A 23,325-nucleotide genomic window follows, 5' to 3' on the forward strand; every position below is an offset into this window, starting at 1 on the left:
TTAGACCCCCGCGGCCGGCCCATGCCAGCTGACTCAGGCGCATGCTAAGGGGTGTTTAATTGCAGTGTAGACTTCTGGGCTTGGGCTGGAGCCCAGGCTCTAGGACCCTGTGAGGTGGGAAGGTCCCAGAGCCTGGGCTAAGTCGAGTCCTAGGAGCCCGGGTTTTTCTTTGCAGTGAAGGCTTGGCCAGAGGTGGAAGGCTGGCACAGCTGGAAAGGAGATTTAATTTAAAAGCAGGACGACCGCATCAACATTCCAATGGGACTGAGACAAGGGAGGCCGCAAGCAATTGAGAGAAGGCTCTGTAAGCAGTCGGCGGTTCAAATCTGGCCCCAGCTGGTCAAAAAACCAGCAGTAGGAGGCATTGGGTTAAAACCTGATGTTAATGCAATGTTAAGGATGAGAAAATGGGGAAATGCAGAATTAACCTTAACTCTGCCCCTTTGTGCTTATGCTTTAAGATAGGATCTTATTTTATTTCAGCATAAATTCTTTGTCAGTTAACACAATAAAAGACTGGAAACCAGGCCTTCAAGTGAGGGACTCAAGGAACTCAATCTATTTTGTTTACCAAAGAGGAGGGTAAGGGCTGGCTTGATCACAGTCTGTAAGTTCCTACATGAGGAACAAATATTTAATAATGGGCTCTTCAATCCAGCAGAGAAGGAGCTAACAAGATCCAATGCCTGGAAACTGAAGCTAGAAAAACTCAGACTGGAATTCAGGAGTATGTTTTTAACAGAGCAATTACCCATTGGAACACTTTACCAAGGGTCATAGTGGATTCTCCATCATGGACAATTTTCAGATCAGGATTGGATGTTTTGCTAATAGATCTGCTCTAGTTCAAACAGGAATAAATCCTTATCCAGAGAAGTTCTCTGGCCTGTGTTACATGGGAGTTCAGACTAGATGGTACCTTCCTGATTCTAGGATTCTTGCCTGGGAAGCTATGAACCTGTCGCCTGATTTGGGGTGTTTTAGTCATTTGAATGGGGTTCTAGGCTCGCCGGTTGATCTGAGCAGAAGATAATGAGGTTCTTGTCCCAGAATCAGGCTCCAGAAGAGTTTTTACAGGGACCCCCGGGGTGCACGACAGGAAGGTTCACACTGATAGACAAATCTGGATAATTGCATGAGCTTTTCTTAAGGTAACATAAAATGACAGACAAATGACTGACTAAAAGACAATGAATAATCAGGTGGATAATGGATAGGATTACAGTCTTATTTTAAAGACTCATGTGATATATATATATCTATGGCATGCTTTGGATTAATATACACACACCCTTCCTTGATAACCTGGTTGAGAGAGATGTCTGGTTCCCCAACTCTGGAGTAGAGGGCTGGAGAGCCAGGCACAGCTCGAGAGCTAAGAGCTGTAAGGCTGACTAACGCTACAAATAACACTAAGTATAAACGAAGGAATCGTAATGCACTAAAAGAAGCTTCAAGAAGGACGATTGCCCCAAGTCACATGATTTGCCCCTTCTCATACCCTGAGCAATATGGGTCCTTCTAAGTCCAAACTTGAATTCTTCAGCCCCAAATTATTAGGGCACTCTTATTCTATAGGCGGGCAGGTTCGTGCGTATTAATGACACATCCACAGCCTTTCCAGATGGTTCGTTTATCTCACCTTTGTTATTTCTGGCCCTTTGTGGGTTCTGTGGCGTATCTGTGCAGTTTACTTGGGCATAACCTGAGACAGCTCTGAGACAGTTTTGATGCCTCCAGACTTACCTAGGGTAAAGGTTATAACATCTATGTCTTATCCTTTAACTCAGCATTACTCGTCTGGGCCAAAGATCCTGAACATACGTCTGCTAACGGCCTGAGCTTTCATACAGGATATGGCCTGTCAGGTGCCTCGCATTACAGCTATAATACTCTAATATGAACCTATGACTGTATTATAATAAAACAACCATACTTGCATGTATAAGGAAAGATAGACAGATCTGTACGTGCCAGCAAGCAGCTAGTCCTATAGGCTACAAACCCGGACGGGGTGGGGATAAGAGGGACGTAACTCCACCCTTGGTTTTCTTAATGATCTTATTGACACGTTTGCAGGAATTGGACACTCACTTCTGCTTCCTCCCATCTCTCGTCAGGAGTTCACATCTGGCTAAGATATAATACAAACCTGGCTGGTGCTCTGCATGCAGCTTCATGTAAAACACAGTCTATCATGGAAGCTATAGAGGCATTGGTAGTGGGGGGAGAGAAGAAGGGAGGGGTCCACAGTTAGGGTTGTGCTGTGATTTCCAGTCAGGCAAGACTAAAACACGTCATTAGCTCGTCAGCTGTGGCATGGAAGGTGGCAGTTCTTAAAGTCAACAGCAGTGCTCTGACATGGGAGTGGAGAGCCCACATCCCAGCGAAACCACCGGGGAAATTAGGGACGCAGCAGGCAATTAGTCAGCTGGGAATTTGGCCAAGACCTTAGACTTAACACCCGACCCAAGCCCGTGGGAACTTGTCGGCTGCAGCTGGTTAGGCTCAGACAACAGCCACTCAGACTGAATATAAAGAACAAATGCAGGAGGCAGGATGGGGCTATGGATGGTGCACTGGACTGGAACCCAGGAGATCTATTCTTGACTCCCTGGCTAGGGAAGACATTGTATCTCTCTCTTCCTCCGTTCTCTGCCTATTTCCTTCTTCCCACCCTCTGCCAGACTGAGCTGTTTATAGTGTAATCTCTTCAGGACAGGATGCTCTCTTAGGACCACCCAGCACAACGGGGCCCTGAACTTGGTGATGGTATCTAGGTGCTACCATAATAACCCAACCCTTTTTTGAGGTTCATCTAACATGTGAAGTGGTACCTTTTTCTCAGTCTTCATTTGCATTTTTACCGGCTGGATTTGGCAGGGACTCGGAGAGGAAATACCATGGGTACTTGGGGAAGCAGGGACTCGCAATTAGCACAGTTGGCAGGGGCGTTGTGTGGTCCGTGCTTGAGGACCCGGCTGTGACTTCGTGTGGAACACAACATAGCAACACCTGCGAAGTCTTGTCTGTGCATTTGCCATCATGTAACCAAGCAGGGCTGGGAAATCTTGTCAGAGTTGCAGCTCTGTTTCCAGGACAAACTGCTTCAGATAAGAAGCATCCTTACTTCCAGCTGCTTATCCGTCTCTGGAGTCATCTGGGATCACCCAGCCCCGAGTCACACCTGCTCTGCACAGTTATTGAGGCTCGAGTGCTCATGCCGTCTGTACAGAGCTATCTGCTAGCGGCGCAATGCATCTGGTTTGCAGGCAGCTGCTCCATCCTTTCTTGATGAACCTGGTCCAGATGGGGGCCTCAGCTGCAAGCGTGGGCTGGGATTTCTCACACACCCCAGCGTGCAGGGGCATGAGCAGAGCAGGGCTGTTAGTTTCAAACAGCAGAGAGTCGGTAGCCTGCCGTGTAATTCCGGATTCACAATGCCTGCCGAAGGGAGGGATGGAACAGCGAGGCTGAGTTGGATGGACCTTTAACAAACCCCAGCCCTGAAGGCGAATTCACCTATAAACCCCCCATACCTGCCACAGTGAGTTTTCCATCTGAGCCCATGACCTGGCCCAGATGCCTGTAGAATTCAGTTTGAGTTTCAAACTCAGACAGAGCCTGGAACCAGACGAGTCCCGCCTGCTTACAGCGCTCCGCTGCAAACGTTTCTTTTTCTCCCCAGCTCTGCTGCTGTGGGAACCCCTCAAAAGCCCTCCCCCCCGGGCCAAATTCAACCCTGGTGTAAGCAGGCCCGGCTTTGAAGTGAATGAGATTCCACTGGGGCTGCAATTCTCCCACTTCATTGAATTCATAGAATCACAGTCGTGTGCGACTGGAAGGGACCTCGTGGTGTCAGCTAGTCCAGTCCCCTGCACCCACGACAGGACCAAGTAATACCTAGACCAGCCCTGACGGGTGTTTGTTTAACCTGCTCTGAAAAATCTCCAATGATGGAGATTCCACAACCTCCCCAGGCAATTTATTCCAGTGCTTAACTGCCCTGACAGTGAGGAAGTTTTTCCTAATGTCCAACCTAAACCTCCCTGGCTGCAGTTTAAGCCCATTGCTGCTTGTCCTGTCCTCGGAGGTTAACAAGAACAATTTTTCTCCCTCCTCCGTGTAACAACCTTTTATGTACTTGAAAGCTGTTCTCATGTCCCCTCTCCGTCTCTTCTCTAGACTAAACAAACCCAATTTTTTCAATCTTGCCTTATAGGTCACATTGTCTAGACCTTTAATCCTTTTTGTTGCTCTTTTCTGGACTTTCTCCAATGTGTCCACATCTTTCCTGAACTGTGGCGCCCAGAACTGGACACAAAACTCCAGCTCAGGCCTGATCAGCGCAGCAGAAGAATGACTTCTCGTGTCTTGCTTACAACAGTCCGGCTAATACATCCATAATACAGCCTACAAATGATGGTGCTGGATCCTCAGTGGGTGTAAAGCATGGATCTCTGCTGATTTGCACCAGCTGAGCATTTGGCTCCATCCTTCCCTTGCTCTGTATTATGAAGCACATTGCAAGGGAAACAGTCTCTCTCCTCCTTAAGAGTCAGTTTGCTCCCACGGCTCCTCACCCTGGGAGCTCGAACACCACGGGGATGGAGGCCACAGATGAGCCTAAGCAGAGAAATTCTTCTGCTTCAGGCGAGACACCTCCCCTGGGATCTCTGACGGTTGCAATACTATCGACCCGGGATCATCCCACCACAGCGGTCGGTCAGCCTGACATTTTGACAAACAGATGGTAGTAACTACGCCGCGAGGGCAGCCTAAATCCTTGGATTGCCCAGATTAGGTGAAAATGTGTCTTTGGGGAGAATCTCTGGCTGCTGCTGGGAGACCAGAAAAACAGACGTGCTGGTGGGCGTCGCTGTGAAGGGATGACTGCTTGTGCCTGGCATGCAGCAATGGGGCTGATTGCTTGTTCAGAGGGGCTCCCTGGACCCCCCAGCAGCACTGAAGGGAGACCCGAGTTTCATAGATTCCAAGACAAGGCCAGAAAATGCTGCTTGGCTTGGCCTGTCTCACATCTCCTTACCCACGGAATTACTCCTGAAAGGGTAAATCCTGACCCACCCTCCCTTCCAAAGACTGCCCGAGCAGCATTAGTGCTGGTCTGGTGCACAGGGCAGAGGCAGGATGTGCAGAGCATCCCGGGCACCATGAAGCATAGTGCTACCGGATTCCCAGAGTGGAGAGAGGAAGAGATGGGAATCGGTAGGAGGGGGCTGCTGCAATCCTGCAGACCCACTGGCCATTCCCCCTCCTCCGGGAGCCAGCTGTGCACTAGCTGCAGGGCTTGCTCCTGAATGCTTCGCACTGCCCCAGGCATGCCAGGATAGCTACAACTCTTGTGGTTTGTTCTGCTGCACAGTCACGGCGGTGCTAAAGGACAGCTCCCCCCATGCCTGGCCTACGCTCTCCTTCCCGGCACTTCTGGACTTTGCTCTTTGTCTGATCGGCTCCCGAGAGGGGAAATAAACCCCTAGGATCCTGTCCTCACTGGGTCCTCTCTTTTCCAGCCCTAGGAGCCTGGCGCTACCTGCACTTAATACCCGTGCAAATCAGGAGTGACTCCTTGCAGGGTTTCACTGGCAGAAGTGAGGTCCGACAAGCAGAGATGAGCCATAAAAATGGTTAAAAGGCTTAGAAAAACTGCCTGATGTTGCTAGACTCCAGGAGCTCAGTGTCCTGGGCTTAGCAAAGAGAAGGTTTATGGGGTGATTGGATCACAGTCCGTAAGTACCTACCTGGGGAACAAATCGTTGATCTTCTGTCTAGCAGACAACGTCTCACAAGACCGAGTGGCTGGATGTCAAAGTTAGCCAGACTCGGGCTGACATTTTAAACAGGGAAGGTAATTAACCCCTGGGCCGATTTCCCAGGGGTCGTGGAGGATTCCCCATCACTGGCAATTTTTAAACTAAGGTGGGTCGTGTTTCTAAGAGACGCTCGAATGCAAAGAGGAGTTACTCTGGGGACGTTCTGTGGCCAGTGACAGGGGAGGTCAGACTAGCTGATCTCAGCCGTCCCTTCTGGCCTTGGAAAGTAGGAAAAGCCCCCCAGAATTCAACCGAAACGGGGGGCGGGGGGAGACAAGTGGCCTGTTTTGGCCTCGCTGTCCAGAATTACAGTGACCTCTTCCTAGTGCTGCTCCTGAAACCCAGGGCATCTGGAGCTGTGGAGAGAATCCTTCCTGCTTGGGGGGCAAGAACCCAGGTGGGTCTGGGGGTGCGATAAGAATTCCTGCTTCGTGGCGATCTAACTAGGCCCCAGACTCCTGTCTGGTGGCTCCTGCCTGTCCCGTTCCGTGCCCCTCTCTAGCACGAGCGCTGCAAATCCAGGCTTCGTTCACCTGTCGCGGAGCCGATAGCTGGGCACAGCTCTGTGCCAACAGGCTTTCCAGCGCTCCCTGCCTGTGTCCATGGCGCAGCGTGACCCCGTCTGTCTCCTGCCCTGATCCGCATCCCGGTGAGTCTCACCAGGGCGTCACCGGCAGAGTGGCTGGAGCCAGGTTTTCCCCACGTACAAACACAACCACAGACCATGCCCCTGGGGGGCGCTAGGAAGCCGGCCTGGCTTGGAGCACCACTTTGTTGTGTGAGCCTGGGGTGCACCTGGATTAGGACATGGAGACCTGGGTTGCAATATCACTGGCCTGCCGTGTGACTTTGGACAAGTCACTACACCTTCCTGTGCCTCAGTTTCCTCATCTGTACAATGGGGTAAGGGTAGCAACTGCCTTTGCACAGAGCTTGGAGATCTAGCGATGCAAGCGGCATGGACGAGCTGGGTATCAGTACGCCAACCACGCTCACGTGGGCATTAGCGACAATGGGATAGATCTGCTGAAGGACGAAAGGTGCCATGTAACAAGAGGGGCTCCCCGGTCTATTTGCTGTGTCCACTTCTTGTCTCTTGTCAGATCTGTGGCGGATAAGCTCTTTGGGGCAGGGACTGTCTTTTTGTTCTGCGTTTGTACAGCACCTAGCACAGTGGGGTATGACCAGCACTCCTAGGCGCTTGGGGGTCTCCCGGCAGCGCTGGCCTCGCAGATCCACAGGGTTGAAAACTCTGCGGTGTGAGTCGCGTGCGGGGGGCCCGGCTGTCTGCCAGACAGTTGTCACTGCTGGGGGCCTGGCTCTGGGAGTTCACATTGGGCTAGACCCTGGGAGATTTTCCTTTGCCATCCAAGCCGCCGACGCTGACCTGCTTTGGTTTGGGCGGACTCACAGATGGCCCTGTGTGGGTGGGAACAGAGGGGTCACTGAGGCTCTTCCCATCCCTACATCCACAGTCTGAGTGGGGATACGGCTGACTCAGCCCAGAGAGGGTTTGTCTGAGCGAGGCAGGAATGTGCCATAGAGCCATATCCCCTGCACCAGATGCCAGCAGCAGGGGCGTGGCTGTAAATGCCCAGGAAGCACTGTGCCCATAGATAGGCACAATTCTTCCCTGCGCTCTGCTGCCTGCGCTCTGCTGCCGTGGGGCCATTGCTCGACCCTTTTCCTGAATCTCCCCGTCCGCACAGTGGGGTTCAGCCCTGGGTGTGTGGCAGCGACTCTCCACCGGGGGATTGTGACGGCGCTTGGCATTTCCCAACCTGTGTGCAAAGGTTTCCCAGAGGTGGGCGGAGAGGGCAGAGTCGGCTCCCTTGCTAGCCCACGAACTCGTTAGCGCTGGGGTCGTTTCCTTCCCGCATCCCAGGCGTGGGGCCGTCCCTGCTCTGGTCCCGTGGCTGGTGACGCTGCCCATGGACAGAGGCGGTGATGACGAGCTAACGGATGCACTGAGATGGACTTCAGCTTATTCCAAGCTCTGGCTTTTCTTCCTTTCCCTCTTGCCTTTTCCCTCCCGCCTTTCTTTGCACTCTCTCCTTCGCCCGGGGACGCAGACACTGGCTCAGTCCCACAAAGCAGGTCCGACCCAGCTCCCGTTGATCCTAGCAGAAGCTGGCTGGGCCCCAATCGGCCTGCCGTGGGTCATCTTCATGGCGAGCGCTGGTAACCCCCAGCCTCCCACGCTTTCACCGCGCTCTGGGGCCAGCGGGTTTTCTTCCAAGCTCAGAAGGAGCCTGTGCTAATGCTCAGCGTCGCAGGGAAGCTGGATCGGGGCCCGGCAGGTGAGGGTGAGCAAGCGGAGAAGAGAGGAGGAGTTTTGTTCCTAACGGGGCTTTGTTCTCCTCCCGCACCCCAGGTCCCGGCAGCAGGAGGAGGGCACTGGGGCGCTGTGGCCGGCTGGGCTCCATCGCGGCTCTGAAGTATGCGGTGGTCGGACTGTACCTCCTCGTCTTCCTGATTCTCGTCGGAGTCTTCATCCTGGCAGGTAAAGGCGGCTCTGAGCTGCCTCCCTCTCCGGGGAGCAGCGGAAAGGGGTGGTGAATCCAGCGTTCATACCGTAGCCTCCTCGGCCGTCCAGGGGCTGCCGCCTCTTTCAGCCGGGTGTGCCCGGGGCGGGATGCCGCAGGGCCGGAAGTGCATGGTTTCTAAAAGCCGGGCTCTGGCTCAGACAGGAATGAGTTCAGGGCCGTTCTCTGGCTGTGCTGTATTAGCGGGAGGAGAGTCGGAGGGGTCAGACTGGAGGATCACAGGGGCCCCCTTCTGGCTTTGGAATCTGATTCACGCAGTGGTGAGTCCTCATGACACAAATGCCCAGCCGGGGTCGCCCTTTCTGCCTCCCTCGCCCACTGGCTCATCACTCAGGGCAGCCGTCAGCCCGCAGACAGAGGCACTGCCTTTAGTTACATAGCACCTACTGCGAGCCAGGCGCTATTCCTGACCGGGTCGCTGGCCTGCTGCATCGTCTTGGGCCAGTCACACTGAAGGGGGGGGAGGGAAACCCGTGCCTCAGTTTCCCCATCTTCGTAGTACAGGGATAACCGTAACACCTGCCTCCCACCGCTCTTGCGAGGTTTGATCAGTGCGTGGTTGTAAAGTGCTTTGAGATCTTCAGGCACCAGAGAAAGGCAAAACAGAGCAAATGGAGCCCTGAAGCCTTGGTTAGGGCTGGAGCCTCCAAGACGCCAAACGCGCCCGTGGGTAACTGAACTCTCCTGGCTCCCGCTGAGTTCAATGGCAGCTTTGCCCGACGAGGAGCAACAGGCCTGTTGTGGCCGCCCGGGGCACTTCCATCGCCTTCTGAAGCCCATTGGGACTTGGGGCGGTCTCCAGCTGGAGGCTGCGTTCCTCTTCCGCTTTTCCGTGGCTGCGTTCTTAAGAAACCCGCCACGCTGGGCTTTCTTCTCCAGTTGCTGCGCCTCAAAGATTCCCCTCAGAAAGCACGTAGTCCCCTCAGCATGGTGCCAGGGTTCTCTGTTCACTCTGCCGCCCAGCGTCTTGGCTGTAGCCAGGCATGCTGCTCGAGGCCACGGGGCGAGGTCTAGGCCTTGGAAGAAACAACCCCCTCACTTCTTGTTGAGTTTGAGAGTCCTCCACGGAGAGCAGCGTGGGCCTCCCAGACCCGATGCCCCAGAAAGCAAGTCCTGACTCTGCCCAGCTCTGCCGGCCTGTGGTGTCTCAGGAGAAACGCCGGCGTTCGGGGCCTGGCTGGGAGGCTCAGACTGTTTGTACAGCACCTAGCACAACGGGGCACCATTCTTGGTCGGCCCTGGAGCACCACCAAGATAAACGTGATTATTGATCAGAATAGAGATCACTGTGTGCATGTCAACCGCCTCTCCCAGGACCTGGACCCACAAGGCTACCTGGGACAGGACTAAGTGTACCCAATGCTATGAGCAGAAGCCCCCAAAGGAAACCCTGGTGTCACACAGGACATGGACCAGTGGGGGGTGTTTTTCCCCTCACATGCACCAGACTCCCTTGGGCTTGATGGTCCTTGTCAGCCTAGGAGATTGAGAGGCTGAGCCTCACAACTCCTCCTGCGTGGGTCATTAGCATGACTTGAATCCCTGGCCATCAGCGCTGCTATCCTGACCCCTGTCACTTGAGCTACCGGAGGAGCTCCATCCGCTGGTGGCAGTAGGCTGTTACCCCTCCAGCAGCCTAGCAGCTGTGCGCGGCGGTGGGTTGTATGAGCACACTCCTGAACTCAGATCTCCCACGAGGCGTCAGGAGACATCGCTGTGATGCTGTCGGCCCAGCCGCCCGCCCCACCTTCTTGGAGGAAAGCGAGCTGGCAATAGCCTCCATGGGGAAAGAAACCTCACCCAGCTATAGGGTGCAGGGGTGGATCTGGGATGAGTTCTTACTGCTTGAACTAGCTCGGGCTGGAGGAAAGACTCAAGCTGGCAACTGCTAACCCCAGGTACCTGCCCTGCACTAGGCGGCTGCAGTGTCTTGGGGCTGGACTTTGAAACTCCTGGTAGAGACACTGTCCCTACAGAATCCATCCTCCAGTGTGCACTGGAAGGGCCCATCCTACATGGGCCGCCTGCATAGCTGTACGTGTTCAGCACCGAATCCAGGGGCACGTAGGACGCAGCGGGACCACCCAGAACTTGGCAGCAGCGGAGGAGATAGAACCCGAATCCTCCCATTTCCAAGGCCCCGGCCTCGTCCACCGAAGGAGACTCTCCACTGGCTGTTCGCAGTATAGCTTCACTGACACACACACGTCGCATTCAGTCCAACAGAGGGTATTGTTAGCGCACGCATCCCACCCTGTTCACTACAGCATGTATGAAGGGTGCCCAGGAGCACTGAGTTCTTGAAAGGAAGCAGAGATAGAAATCAGGCCCGTCAGCAGTGTACAAAAGAATCTGTTCACAGCCCCTCCGACCGGAGCATGAATTAAGAGACTGTCTCCCCGGCTGGTTTGCAAACCCAGCGCCACGTAGAGCTCGCCTACAGACTCCATGCAGCACCCTTCCGCCTTCCAGATAAACCCCCTGCTTCCTCGACACTGACAGTCTTTTCTTTGGATAGCTGGGAGGTCTGCCTGCTGCTTGCTGTCAAAGCACACGGAGCTGTGTGGCAGGGAAGGGAATTTTTGGAAGGCAGGGCGGCCCTCCCGTCAGTCTGTGTGCTTTATTCTCTCCCTGCTGGGAGTCATTGAAAACGTGCCGGCGGATCATGTGAATGGAGGCCTCCCAGGGCCTGGCTCCTATGAAGCATACACACAAATGCCCCAGCGGAGCTTCCCCGAGGCCGGCTGCCTACGAAAACACTGGCCCGCTCTTCCGTGCTGGTAGGGAAACTGCGTCTGCCGATCCCCTTCCCTGGGATCGCTCCTTTTCAAAGGGCTTAACCCGCGGGACTCGAGCCAGCGCTCCACAGTCAACAGTGAAATCTGAACAGGCCTTCATAACACCCCAGGCCGCCAACATCCGCTCGCCTGGGCGTGGGCAGAACTAACGGTTGGGACCAAAGGAGCGACTGCCCGATCAGCGAGTGACCCTGCCCCAGCGTGGCGTGTCGCCTGCCATGGGGGAGGTTTATGTATTTCGCTGTTAACCTGGCTGTAGTGGCCTTCTGCCCAAATCCCAGCCTGGCAGCCTGGATCTTTTGCGATCTGAAGGGCTCGCGTAGAGGGAGTCAGTCCTTCCCACTGGGTCAGAAGGACGTCAGCTGGAGCCTGTCAATCCCCCCCCCGCCCCCCGCCCATCCCGCGAGTTGCTATGCTTTAAATATTGTTATTGAACTGAAGAGTCTGACTCTCGTGATGCCGTGAGTTGTGCAAGGATGAGAGAACCGGCCCCATTACTCCAGCTGGATTTACAATAGTCGGCCCCACAGCGGCGCCATGCGACAGGCAGCCACAGGACATCTGTAGTGCAACCAGCTCCGGCACAGGACGCTGCCCTGCCTTGCAGCGCCCCCTGCTGAGTTACTGTGGCGCTGCATGGGCTCCCTGCCTCAGTTTCCCTTCTCAGGAAGCTGGTAACTCCATTCGTGCACCCTTGAGGCATCGCTATCCCCTTTGGGGTTTGTTTATTACATGCAAAAAGGTCCCTAAAGAAACGAAAGGTGCTTCCGGCAGGAACCGCAACCTTCCTGCCGGAGCTTGGGAAGGCCAGGCACCTCCTGTCTCTCTCCCCGCCAGCAGTCCCCAGCTCTCCTCCTGGAGCTGGGTCGCCGTTTGTCTCTCGCAGCGAGCCTTCTGGCTCAGCGGCTTTGGCAGCCTTCTCCTACTGGTGTCTGCTCCCTGCTAACTCAGGGCCATGAAGGGTCTGCGGGCCACCTGTCCTACGAGGAGGGACAAGGCAGCATTTAAGCTGGTCTCCTCCCAGTTCATCCCCAATTGGTTGGGAGAGAAGGGGGCCTTTTCCTACCTTCTCTACAAGGCTCCTGGCCCCAGGCCCGTGAAGAAACAGTAATGGGGTTTCCTCCCCAGCCCTTCCTGTTCCCGGGACCACGTCCTCTCTCCCAATCTCTCCCAAGTCCTTCTATCTATAATCAGACCTTTCAACTCATGAAGAGTTATGCCAGGTGGCAGGGTGGACTGACCAGTAGGCAGTACTCCCCTCAAGGGGGCAGACTGCCCCGTTACAAAGGCTCACAATTATATCATGATCTCTGGCACTTTTATCTAAAGCCCCAGCTCCTGGAGTCAGGTGATTACATTAGCCTCTCAGCTTTCATGTGGAGAAAAAGAGTACTTTGCTAGCCCTCGTGGTGGCAGAGAAGAGCTTCAGAATGTGGTTGACCAAGGCTCAGAAACCAGGAGGCAAATAAAAAGGATCCCACGTTTGTTTATTTTATACTCTCTTGATTTTTTAACCCAAGCTCATGATTTTGGGGGACCTGATTCTTTAGTTTTGAATGTTTGGAATTGGCCTGACAGAATCCATGCCCTGAAATGGAAATCCCTTGGGGGCCCTGGTTAAGACCTTTAATCTGAGGCTCTCAAAGTGCTCTACAAACAGATGAATTCATCTTCACAATCGCTGAGTACTCATCCACTGGCCAAGTATGTGTTGTGTCCCTCTGTGGTGGCTGGTGTACACAGAGGATAAAAGTCAGCTACTGCTGATAGCAAATGGAGTTACTCCTTTAGCGCAAGTGGTAGAGTCTTGTGCTTTGGTACCGAAAATCCCAAGTTCAAACACACCCGCATGGGAGGTTACTTCAACAACTCTAAAAATCTGCCCCCTCCCCCCACCGTTTGAAGCGGGGCACCCAAAATTACAGCCTGTCTTTGAACATTTGGCCCTCAGAAGAACAGAATGCAGGAGTCCTGGCTTCCCATCCCTGAGCCCACGCTAGAATTTAGAATAATGCTGGAAAATAAAGACATGGGTACACAGGCCGGCGGTGGCAACCTTTGATGCAGGGAGCCCTGCCTCCCTGGGTCCATGCTAGCAGATCGCATGGTTGGATGGGGACCGATGGGTGAAATTCGCCCCTAGAGACAAGGCCAGCACAAAGCCGTCAAAATAGGGCACAGCCTGGGCCTCTTGTGCTGGGTCGCTGCATAGGGTGAATTTGACACACAGTGAGCTCAGCCAAGCAGCGGAAGCCCAAAGGAATTGAAACCAGCTTGCTAACAAAGTGAAAAAGGAGAGTTAGAGGCACAGAGCAACCAGATGGAAGGGAAAAGAGGGAAATGATGCTGAAACAGCAAAAAAAAAAGATTAGATTTGTATATACCACATTAGAAAAATAACCAGTGGCTGTCACGCTGCATGGAACCAATCCATCTTCAGCAGGAGGCATTTATTAAATTAATGGAAGCACCTACAAAACACAGACACAAACAAACAGGCTTCTACGCCGCTTGAGTTCCAACCTTCTTCTCCCTTGTTTACCAGGGACCATGCCCTGTCAGGAATGCTGTAAAGCCCTGTGATGGGGTCTGCACCCCAAACCAACCTTGGGAGGGTGAAGGAAGCTTTGAAAGGGTCTAGTTAGTGAGATGGACCACACATGAGGGGTTAGGCTGCAGAAGCAACCTCTGATTGGATGATGGAACTCAGCTGAGCAGATCTTGGCTGGGCAAAGATAAAGCCAGGAAGCTAGCCACAGAAATGGCTGCAGTGAGGAAGTCTACAGCTGCCCTCCATGCATTACAGAGGGAAGCCAGAGAAAGAGTGGGAAGATGGGAGCCTGGCCCTGAGGGAAGGGTGTACCCCAAAGAGAGAAGGGGGGAGAAAAAAGACCGTGGAAGGCAGAGTAGGAAGCAACCCAGGGAGAGAGCATCAAGGATGGGGACTGAGCAGGCCTTGGCTGCATGTTATAGGGTCCCTGGGCTGGAACCTGGAGTAGGAGATGGGTCCAGGTTCCCCCCCAGCCAATGATGGAGTGGCATTGCCAGTGAGACTCTGTACCCCAGAAAGGGAAGCCTCATAGCGACCTGGTGCTGAGTCACAACGAGCAAGCTGCAGCTCGGACAACAGGGAAGAGACCGCAAGGGGATGTGTTGGACCTGGAAAAGAGCTAATCCCCAGAACAGCACCTGGTGAGTGAGTCAGTCAATCCCTGTGACAAGCCCACAGAGACATCTAGTGACTCAATGTTGTAATTCAAGTGAAGATGCCATAATAGGAGAGAAAGGGAGTGACTCTGAAAGATGAGCGTCAGGAAGATCAGATCAGGCTGGCAGAGACCCTGGGGTATTTCCGCCTTCTTCTGTAATGTGGAGCATGGGTTATTTGCTAGTTTGAACTAGAGTAAATGATGAATTCTCTGTGACTTAGTCTTTAAATCCTGATTTGAGGGCGTCAGTAACTCAGGCCGAGGTTCTGGGCCTACGACAGGAGTGGGTGGGCAAGGTTCTGTGGCCTGCAATGTGCAGGAGGTCAGACTAGATGACCACGATGGTTCCTTTTGTCCTTAAAGCGTACGAGGGACTCTGTAGGTCACCGAGTGCTGGTGGGGCTGGGGTAAGTGGAGAGCAAAAGAAAAATCATACGCCAGGGGAGGCCATTTGGCTTTAGAGAAGAAGCTGCAAAAATCCACCTGAAAACATCACTTTTAAAGGTGATAAATAAATGGTGGAGATCTGAAAACATGCCAGGATGGAGTGTAGGGGCTGGCAGGCTGGGCCCATCTGGTCCTACACGGGTTAGCAAAATGCTGATTCTCTGGTGCTTTACAAGTGAGGACCTTTGCCTGTTAAAGGCATTCTCCTTCTCAGGGACCGTGGTCCCTTCGATCCGTCTTTGGCCCTTAGATCACAGGGCTGTTGTTTAAAATTAGTGTGACGATCACCTCAGTGTCCCGGCCCACACGGGCTTTGAACTCCCCTGGCTGTCCGGGCACCTGATCCAAAGCTTGTTGCGAAGAGTGAACTCTTTTTGTTAATTCCAAAAAGCTTTGGCTCAAGCCCTTGTTGCTAAGGGCATTATGAGTGTGACCCATAACCCAGGGGAGCGGATGGCATGGTAGATATAAAACCATTCGCCCTGAGTTCACTTCCTGCCCAGCTCGCCAGTGATCAAACAGCGTGACCCGTCTGATAGATACTGGGTGAACTCAGCCCAGTTCTCCGGGGACCCGGTATCCAAGTTGCAAAAACCAGCCGTGTAGGTAGAACGAGGCTCAGCGTTCCCTCCCGCCTCGGGTACCGTCTCAGAAGAGAGACTGAGAACTGAACACACAGCGGAGACTGAACTCCAGCTGTGGGTTTCCAGGTTCAGATCGCAGCAGGGATGGATTCTTCCCAGAGAGATGCGAGCGTGCATCCTGTAACTGGACCCTTCCGAGTCACCCTTGTAAACCTCTCCCCAGTCCTTCCGTCCCGGTTCCTGGTCCAGTGCAGTCTTGTTCTTCCGGTGGCAATGCTCCAGCCTGTCTTGTTTGTCCTGGAGCAGCTGTGTCCACTCACTGCCTCTCCCAGCTTTCCAGGAAAGCAACAGGTACTTCCATCTGCATGTGCTTTGAATGTTTTGCTGCCGCTTTTTATGAGCAGTGTTTAAGAGCGCTGAGATCTCTCTCCCAATGACCCGTTTCCTGCGCCAGGCGGGAGCTGCCTTTTCAAATAATGGCAGGAAAAAGAATCCTAGCATTCCTATGGCCTCCTTCCATTGAAGACACCGGGAGCCTGCCCCGGCCCGGAGGAGTCAGCTGGCCTTCTCTGAGGCTCCTGCACTGCCAGCATCATTGTGTGGAATATTCTTATGCAACCTGAATGTAAAGGTCGTCCAAAGGCCCCTAGTTCTCAGCAAAGTGCCTTGCTTGTGCTAGAGGAAGCCAGCGACTTATTGAAGGGGAGAAGCTTCCATGTCCACATTAAGAACTCAGTCCTCAGCTGTGCCCACACTTCACGGAATGCAGCAGAGATAAGGCTGCTCCGGAGGAGCTGGCTCGGCCCCTAGCATACACCGAAGACGCTTCAGAGCTGCTTCGGGGCGGAGATGCTCTTGCAGAGCCAGGAGTGAGGAAAAAGAGAGATGATTGGCTGGATGGGCTGTCTGTCACCCAGAGAGACAGGGGAAGGATTTCGCTTCCCTGCAAAGGGTTCTGGGTAGGGAAGCCCTCTATAAAACTCCCTGGCTTCCAGCTGAGAGCTCAGCTTTTGGGAGGCAAGGTTGCCTGAAAGCTTTGCCTGCTGAATCATACCACAGACGGTGTCCCTTGGGGGGGTTTTACCGTCAAAGCTTGGTGGTGCTATTGTTTAAATCTCTCTCCAGGGATGCGGGTGCTTTATTGGGCAACCTGGTTACTGTATTTGGCCACCGCTACTCTCAGCTGACCTCTGACCGTAGCAGCGCCTGAGCGGCCACCGGCTATCCATCCAGGCACTGCGGAGAGTGCGATATGCTGTGGCCGCTCCCCCTTGCACCCGTGGGCCTTTACGCCCACATATCCCTTATGCCAGGGGCTTGAGATGGTGGCAGAAGGCAGCTATGCTGGCTCTATGCCACTGGGGAATCTTCAGCTGGTTGCTTAAACCAGCCACCTAGCCCCTTGCACCGTGTCGTTGTGGGGCTCAGTTCTGAGCTAAGCGGGGGGCGTGAAGTTGTGGATTGACAACCCTGAAAACTGCCCTGCTCTAGCCACAGAATAGCTCCAGTGTAGGCAGTGACGGTGACGCTCGCCTGCCCTGCAGTTCCGCTTCCAGGTCATCTGTTCCAATTGGGCACACTTCCAGCCTCGACCAGACGTCCTCATCATCTGATGGCTGGTTGCTGACGTAGGTGGCGGGTCTCAGCCTAGTTCCTAATGCACAAATATTACAGTAAACCTTTTTGTCAGTCCCAGCAGAGATTGTCTGAGCAGAAAAACTCAACCCTCCAGTAGAGCTGGCTGGGGATTTCCCATCGGCTTGATCTGCCAACAGAAAATGCCCTTTTTGCAAAATCGGAATTTTCTATGGGGGAAATTTCAGTTCCAACCCCCTCCCCCCCAAATTAATTCTCCACTGGGAGAAACTAAATGACAGCCAGTTCCACGGCTCATCAATCTCACTTTAAGGGGAGAAAATTAAATTGATGAGACCTGTCCAGGCAGGCAGCTAGCAAGTCCCCCCCAACCCCCGAAAAAATCCCATTTCGGTTCTCCCAAAACAGAATTTTTTGGAATTTCTGTTCCATGACAAATTGAAGGTTTTACTTTTTATCCTGAATCAGGATAAATTTTTTTCCCAAAACATCCTCATTCTTCCCAGGATGGAAATTCCATTTTCCAGCCAGTTGTGCTTCGCGGTCATCCTGGAGATGGTTGCAGGTCAGAAAGCAGACACGTTCCTGGAGGGATGTTGGTAGAGAGATGATACGCACGCTGCCTAGGCTGTCGCTCATGTGTGGTGAGCTGACTCTAGTCTCCAAGGCTGCCTTTCATAGATTCTAAAGCCATAAAAGACCATTAGGACCATCCGGGCTGACCTGCTATGGGGCACAGACCCAAGTATCTGAGAGGGATTCTTCCATCGAATCTAACAGCTTCCACTTGTGCTCCAGCCATCTGCAGACACTAAAGTTCATGCTCCGAGAAGCTGATCCTCAGTAGTTGTGACACTTTGGGGATCACCCAGACTAGTAAGGGGCTCTGTCACCACCTGCCCTAGAACTTGGGGTACCCCAGTAGCCAGCCCACAAGCGCAACATCTCACCCTGGTTTCCACCAGCCTCAGTAGCGCAGGATGACCCCAGCAGCCCTTCCGGCCCGAGTCTCCCCAGCTCCGTCCATCCCAAGTTTTTAGCTACCCAGCACTCTGACTTTTCCCCTTTTGTTCTTCGCCCCCAAAGGTGTGAAACCAGCCCCTGAGATCCCAGCGTGTGGTGGGCACAGACACTCCACACCGTTTGCTTGGGATAAAAATAAACAGAAGGCTTATTTATTAGAAAAAAATCACCGATTCAGAGAGAAAATAGTAAGGAAAAGCGAACACAAGTGACGCAGAAAATAAACATGAAGATGCAACCACAGACTTTACACTTGCAAATTTAGATACATTTCCTTTTTTAGTACAAGTTACCTATTGCCTTTGAACAGTTTCCCAGCATGCTCCCTGCCATAGTTGGTGTCCAGCGTTTCACGGAAAGCACCCGTCAAGTGACTGTCCCTCAGTTTCTGGATGATTACCTCACTTTCAAGCTTCATTGTTAAAAGGCTTTCTTCCCCTCACCCCGCCTTTTTTTCCTTTCTCTCCTGGTATGGTGACTCATGGCTTTTAAAAATCCTCTGATTTTTTTAATTTTTTTTTTAAAAGCTCCAGAGGCGATCCTGGCAATTAGAGGTCAATAAGCCTAACTTCGGTACCAGGAAAACTGGTTGAAATGATAAAAAGAACAGAATTATCAAATACATAGATGAGCACCATATGTTGGGGAACAGGCAACACAGCATTTGTAAAGGGAAAATCGTGCCTCACCAATCTATTAAAATTCTTTAAGGGTGTCAATAAACATGTGAACAAGAGTGATCCAGGGGAATTAGTGTACTTGGACTTTCAGAAAGCCTTTGACAAGGTCCGTCACCAAAGGTTTTTAGCAAAGTAAGCAGTCATGGGATGAGAGGGAAGATCCTCTCATAGATCAGTAACTGATTAAAAGACAAGAAACCAAGGGTAGGAATAAATGGTCAGTTTTTACAGTTGAGATAGGTAAATAACAGGGTTCCCCCAAGGATCTGTACTGGGGCCAGTTCTATTCAACATATTCATAAATGATCTGGAAAAAGAGGTGAATAGTGAACAAAACAAAATTTGCAGATTATACAAAATTACTCAAAATAGTTCAATCCAAAGCAAACTTTAAAAAGTTACAAAGGGATCTCACAAAACTGGGCAACAAAATGGCAGATGAAATTCAATGCTGATAAATGCAAAGTAATGCACGCTGGAAAACATAATTCCAACTGTACATACAAAATGATGGGGACTAAATTAGCTCTTGCCACTCAAGAAAGAGATGTTAGCGTCATTGTGGATAGTTCTCTGAAAACATCTGCTAAATGTGCAGCAGTAGTCAGAAAGGTTAACAGAATGTTAAGAACCCTTAGTAAAGGGATAAATAAGACAGAAAATATCATAATGCCACTATATAAGTCCATGGTACACCCACCCCTTGAATGCTGCGTGCACTTTTGGTCACGCCATCTGAAAAAAGAAATATTAGAATTGGAAAAAGTCCAGAAAAGAACAACAAAAATGAATAGGGGGATGGAACAGCTTCTGTATGAAGAGAAATTAAAAAGACTGGGACGGTTCCTCTGGGAAAAGAGATGACTGAGGAGGGATATGTTAGAGGTCTATAAAATCATGACTGGTGTGGAGAAAATGAATAAGGAAGTTATTTACCCCTTTCCATAACACAAGAACCAGGGGTCATCCAATGAAATTAATAGGCAGCAGGTTTAAACCAAACAGAAGGAATTACTTCTTCACACAATGCCCAGTCAACTTGTGGAATTCGTTGCCAGAAGATGTTGTGAAGGCCAAAATTATACATGGGGTCAAAAAAAGCATTAGCTAAGTTCATGGAGGATGGGTCCATCAATGACTATTAGCCAAGACGGTCAGGACAGGGATGCAGCCCCATGCTCTGGGTGTCCCTAAACCTCTGATTGCCAGAAGTTCGGACTGGATGACGGAATGGATCACTCGATAAATTGCCCTGTTCTGTTCCTTCCCTCTGAAGCATCTGGCCGCTGTTGGAAGACAGGATACTGGGTTAGATGGACCATTGGTCTGAGCCAGTATGGCCATTTTTATGTGCCTATGTTCATGATTATTGAGAATGGGGGAAATTCCCTCTGGAGTTGGTAGTCTGGATATCTCCATGGTTTTCCATTAATGTCAGTGCCCAGCATGTGTCTCTTCCTGGGTTGTACAATGCTAGGTGCTCGGAGCTAGTCTCATCTCGCTGGGAAGCCAGTGCCCCTCCCTGCCTGACAGTCAGCTGCCTGTCTGTCAGGCGGAGCTGCATGTCGTAGCCCAAATACGAGCATGGCGTTATAGCTGCCCAGATACATACCTGCACAAGAGAGGCAGAGACCCGTCAAGTTCAGAATATGACAAGCTTTCATAAATGACTCGATGTTGGTACAGCACGATAACTTTGTATGCAACCAGTTGATTCAGCTGCTTGTTCTTTGGGATTCAACCCACCCTGTTCTCCCCTTGGGGTGTCTGGGCCCTGATTGCCACAGTAGGATCTTAGTTTAATTAATCATAGTGCTAAATGGCCACAGGTCTGTGTAGACGACACAAAGACGTTAGGCAACAGCCCTGTGAAGTCTTAAGAAGTTGCTTTCCATTGCTTCAGGAGTTATAAAAAGCTGGACACGGTCATTCCTATCTGTCCAGGGAGCCAGCTGGCTCCTAACACTTGCTCTGTGGGTGTACATGTCTTGATAAACAAGACACCTACTAAAATCATCTGCTTTATGTGACCTTTCCAAGGGATGGGGCCTCGTCTTTATCTGCTTGTGAAGCATCAGGCTCATCTGTTTCATTACAGGTGAAATTCACCCCATGTAAAAAACAGAGTGATTTAGGCCTGTGTACAAAACAAATGTGGCTTCCTGGTATTTTCAGGGACATACTGCACATTACCTGTCAGGGACGGCTCCTTTCGTAACTTGGCTTGGGCTAGCGTCATGTGAATCTCAATACGCTCTATGTACAGGGACAGGAGCATGAGTAAACCCCTAAAAATATCTTGAATTACTTTGGAGTCTTGCAAAACAGGATGTAACAGGCTGGAGATTTATGCTGCTTTCAGTTTGGCCTGCTTTTAATATCCTCTTTTGAAAGACTGAAGAGGTAGTGCCGTTCTTTTGGCTCACTCATTTCTATACACTCCAGAGGACATAAACAATCTTGTTCAGTCTGGATTGCTCTGGTCTAGCCACTTGAAAGAAGAGAGAGGGGGAATCATACAAAGTGGGAAAGGAAAGGAAAAGATTTATAGAGCAAGATCCATAGACGTTAGGGCCAGAAGGTTATTGTCTGCTTCGACCTTGTACAGACCAAAGGCCAGATAGCCCACGCAGTGATTCCCGCTCCTAGCTTACCTTATTGCTCAGCCAGCCATCTTTTAGGAAGACACCCATCTTAATGTAAGGATTCCAAGTCATGGGGAATCTGCCACAGCCTCTGGTTAGCTGCCTCAGGGATTACTTATTGCACTGTGAAAAACTTGCATTATTCCAGTTTGCATTTAGTCTGCAGAAGAGAAGAGTGAGGGGGGATTTGATAGCAGCCTTTAACTGCCTGAAAGGGGGTTCCAGGGAGGATGGAGCTAGGCTGTTCTCAGTGGTGGCAAATGGCAGAATTAGGAGCCATGGTCTCAAGTTGCAGGGCGGGAGGTCTAAGTTGGATATTAGGAAAAAGTTTTTCACTAGGAGGGTGGTGAAGCACTGGAATGGGTTACCTGGGGAGGTGGTGGAATCTCCATCCTTAGAGGTTTTAAAGCTTTGACTTGACAAAGCCCTGGCTGGGATGATCTAGCTGAGGTTAGTCCTGCTCTGAGCAGGGGTTGAACTAGATACCTCCTGAGGTCCCTGCCAACTCTAATCTTCTATGAATCTATGATTTTCCAAGCTTCTGCTGCTAGCCACTGGATCTTGTTTTGCCTTTGTCTGCTTGACTAAAGAGCCCGCTAGTGTGAGAAATCTCCCCCCGTGTGTCCGTGTATAACATGATTAAGCCATGGATGGTCTTGGGGCTAAGAGACGGAGCTGAGAGTTGGGTCTCCCGGGTTGTGTTCCCAACTTTGCTACAGACTTGCTGTGTAACCTTGGGGTGTCACTTCAGAGCTCTGTGCCCAAGGTTTCCTCCTCTGTACAATGGGAATCACAATTTCTTACCTACATCCCCTGCTTCGTGGGGCTCATTCGTGAGTGCTTATGAAAGACACTGAGATTCTCGGGTGGAAGGGGCTAGGATGGAGATGCAGAGAGTTGTTTTCCTGCACAGCTCTGTACCCTGGCTTCCCTCAGCTCACTTTAAGGGGCTCAGTGGAGAGCATTGCCACAACTTCCCTTTGGGGAGGGGGAAAGAAAGCTAATGTTATAAACCTCCACAGTAAGGGTTTAGCTTTTTGTCTGACAATGGACAATACTCGTCCGCGAGTGAATTCCACCTGGGAGAGCACTCGATCGGTGATGAGACATCCAGCGGTGCTGCCCAAGTCCCCTCCATCTCCCTGACCGTGCCATGTTCATACCAGAACAGGTGCATACGCAGTGACCCCCACATCATGGCTCGCCAGCCGGGACTGGACCGGAGACCTTCAGTGTTAAAAGCATGGGCCTCTCCCACTTGATCTGCAGGAGTAATTTCATTAGCTGGTAGCAGTAGAAGGCTCTTATCTTCTATGTGGACAAACTGCGAAAGGGGAACATGTTTCACACATTGGGCCAGTGGCTTAGACATGGCAAATCCTACCCACAAAGAGCAACAGATGCAGCTGTCAGGGAGATCACCTCCCAGCTAGGGTGGGGAGCAGGGACAGCTGCCCTACGCCTGCAACTGTTTATCATTGGAGGCAAATGACACCTTCAGGATCGTTCACTGGGCCTTCTCCAATGGCCTTTGAATCGCAGGTCTTTTGATGCACTGGGGAGCAAATTCACCCTGTTTCCCTGAGAGCAGGGAACAGTGTCCCCTAAAGCAGAATTCCCCGGGCTATTAATAATGGTAGCTCATAGTCCTATTGCACTCTTCATCCTAAGAGTGTTCTCTCCCAGCTCTGACATGTGGCCGTCTGAGGGCTTGTCTCCACAAGGAAATAAAGGTGTGCTGGAACTCACCTTAAACACCCTTCCGTGCAGACAGGGACAAGTCCTGTTTTATTGTTACAACAGTACCTAGACTCGGGCCCTGTGCGACCCAGAGAGGCAGACACTGCTCTGGGGGCGTCCAGTCTCAATAGCCAGGCCAGAGGGAGACGTGATGTGCCCACAGACACACACCAGGTCACGCAATGGACCACCCCTCCTGTGAGCAGCACATCAGTTACTTGTGTGT

The 23,325-nt window shown here is 51.8% G+C and overlaps 1 protein-coding gene across 1 annotated transcript in view; it reads left to right on the forward strand.

The window, feature by feature from the left end:
- Positions 1-23,325, forward strand: part of SCARA5 (scavenger receptor class A member 5) — a 116,056-nt gene that overhangs the window by 12,715 nt on the left and 80,016 nt on the right. Inside the window, exon 3 of the mRNA XM_067534020.1 lies at positions 8,206-8,334. Coding sequence (XP_067390121.1) covers positions 8,206-8,334 — 129 coding nt within the window. The remainder of the gene's footprint in view (positions 1-8,205; positions 8,335-23,325) is intronic.

Source organism: Emydura macquarii, unplaced genomic scaffold, assembly GCF_026122565.2.
Source record: "Emydura macquarii macquarii isolate MOO-44397 ecotype Brisbane River unplaced genomic scaffold, CSIRO-AGI_Emac_v2 contig_3372, whole genome shotgun sequence".
Taxonomy (NCBI): Eukaryota; Metazoa; Chordata; order Testudines; family Chelidae; genus Emydura; species Emydura macquarii.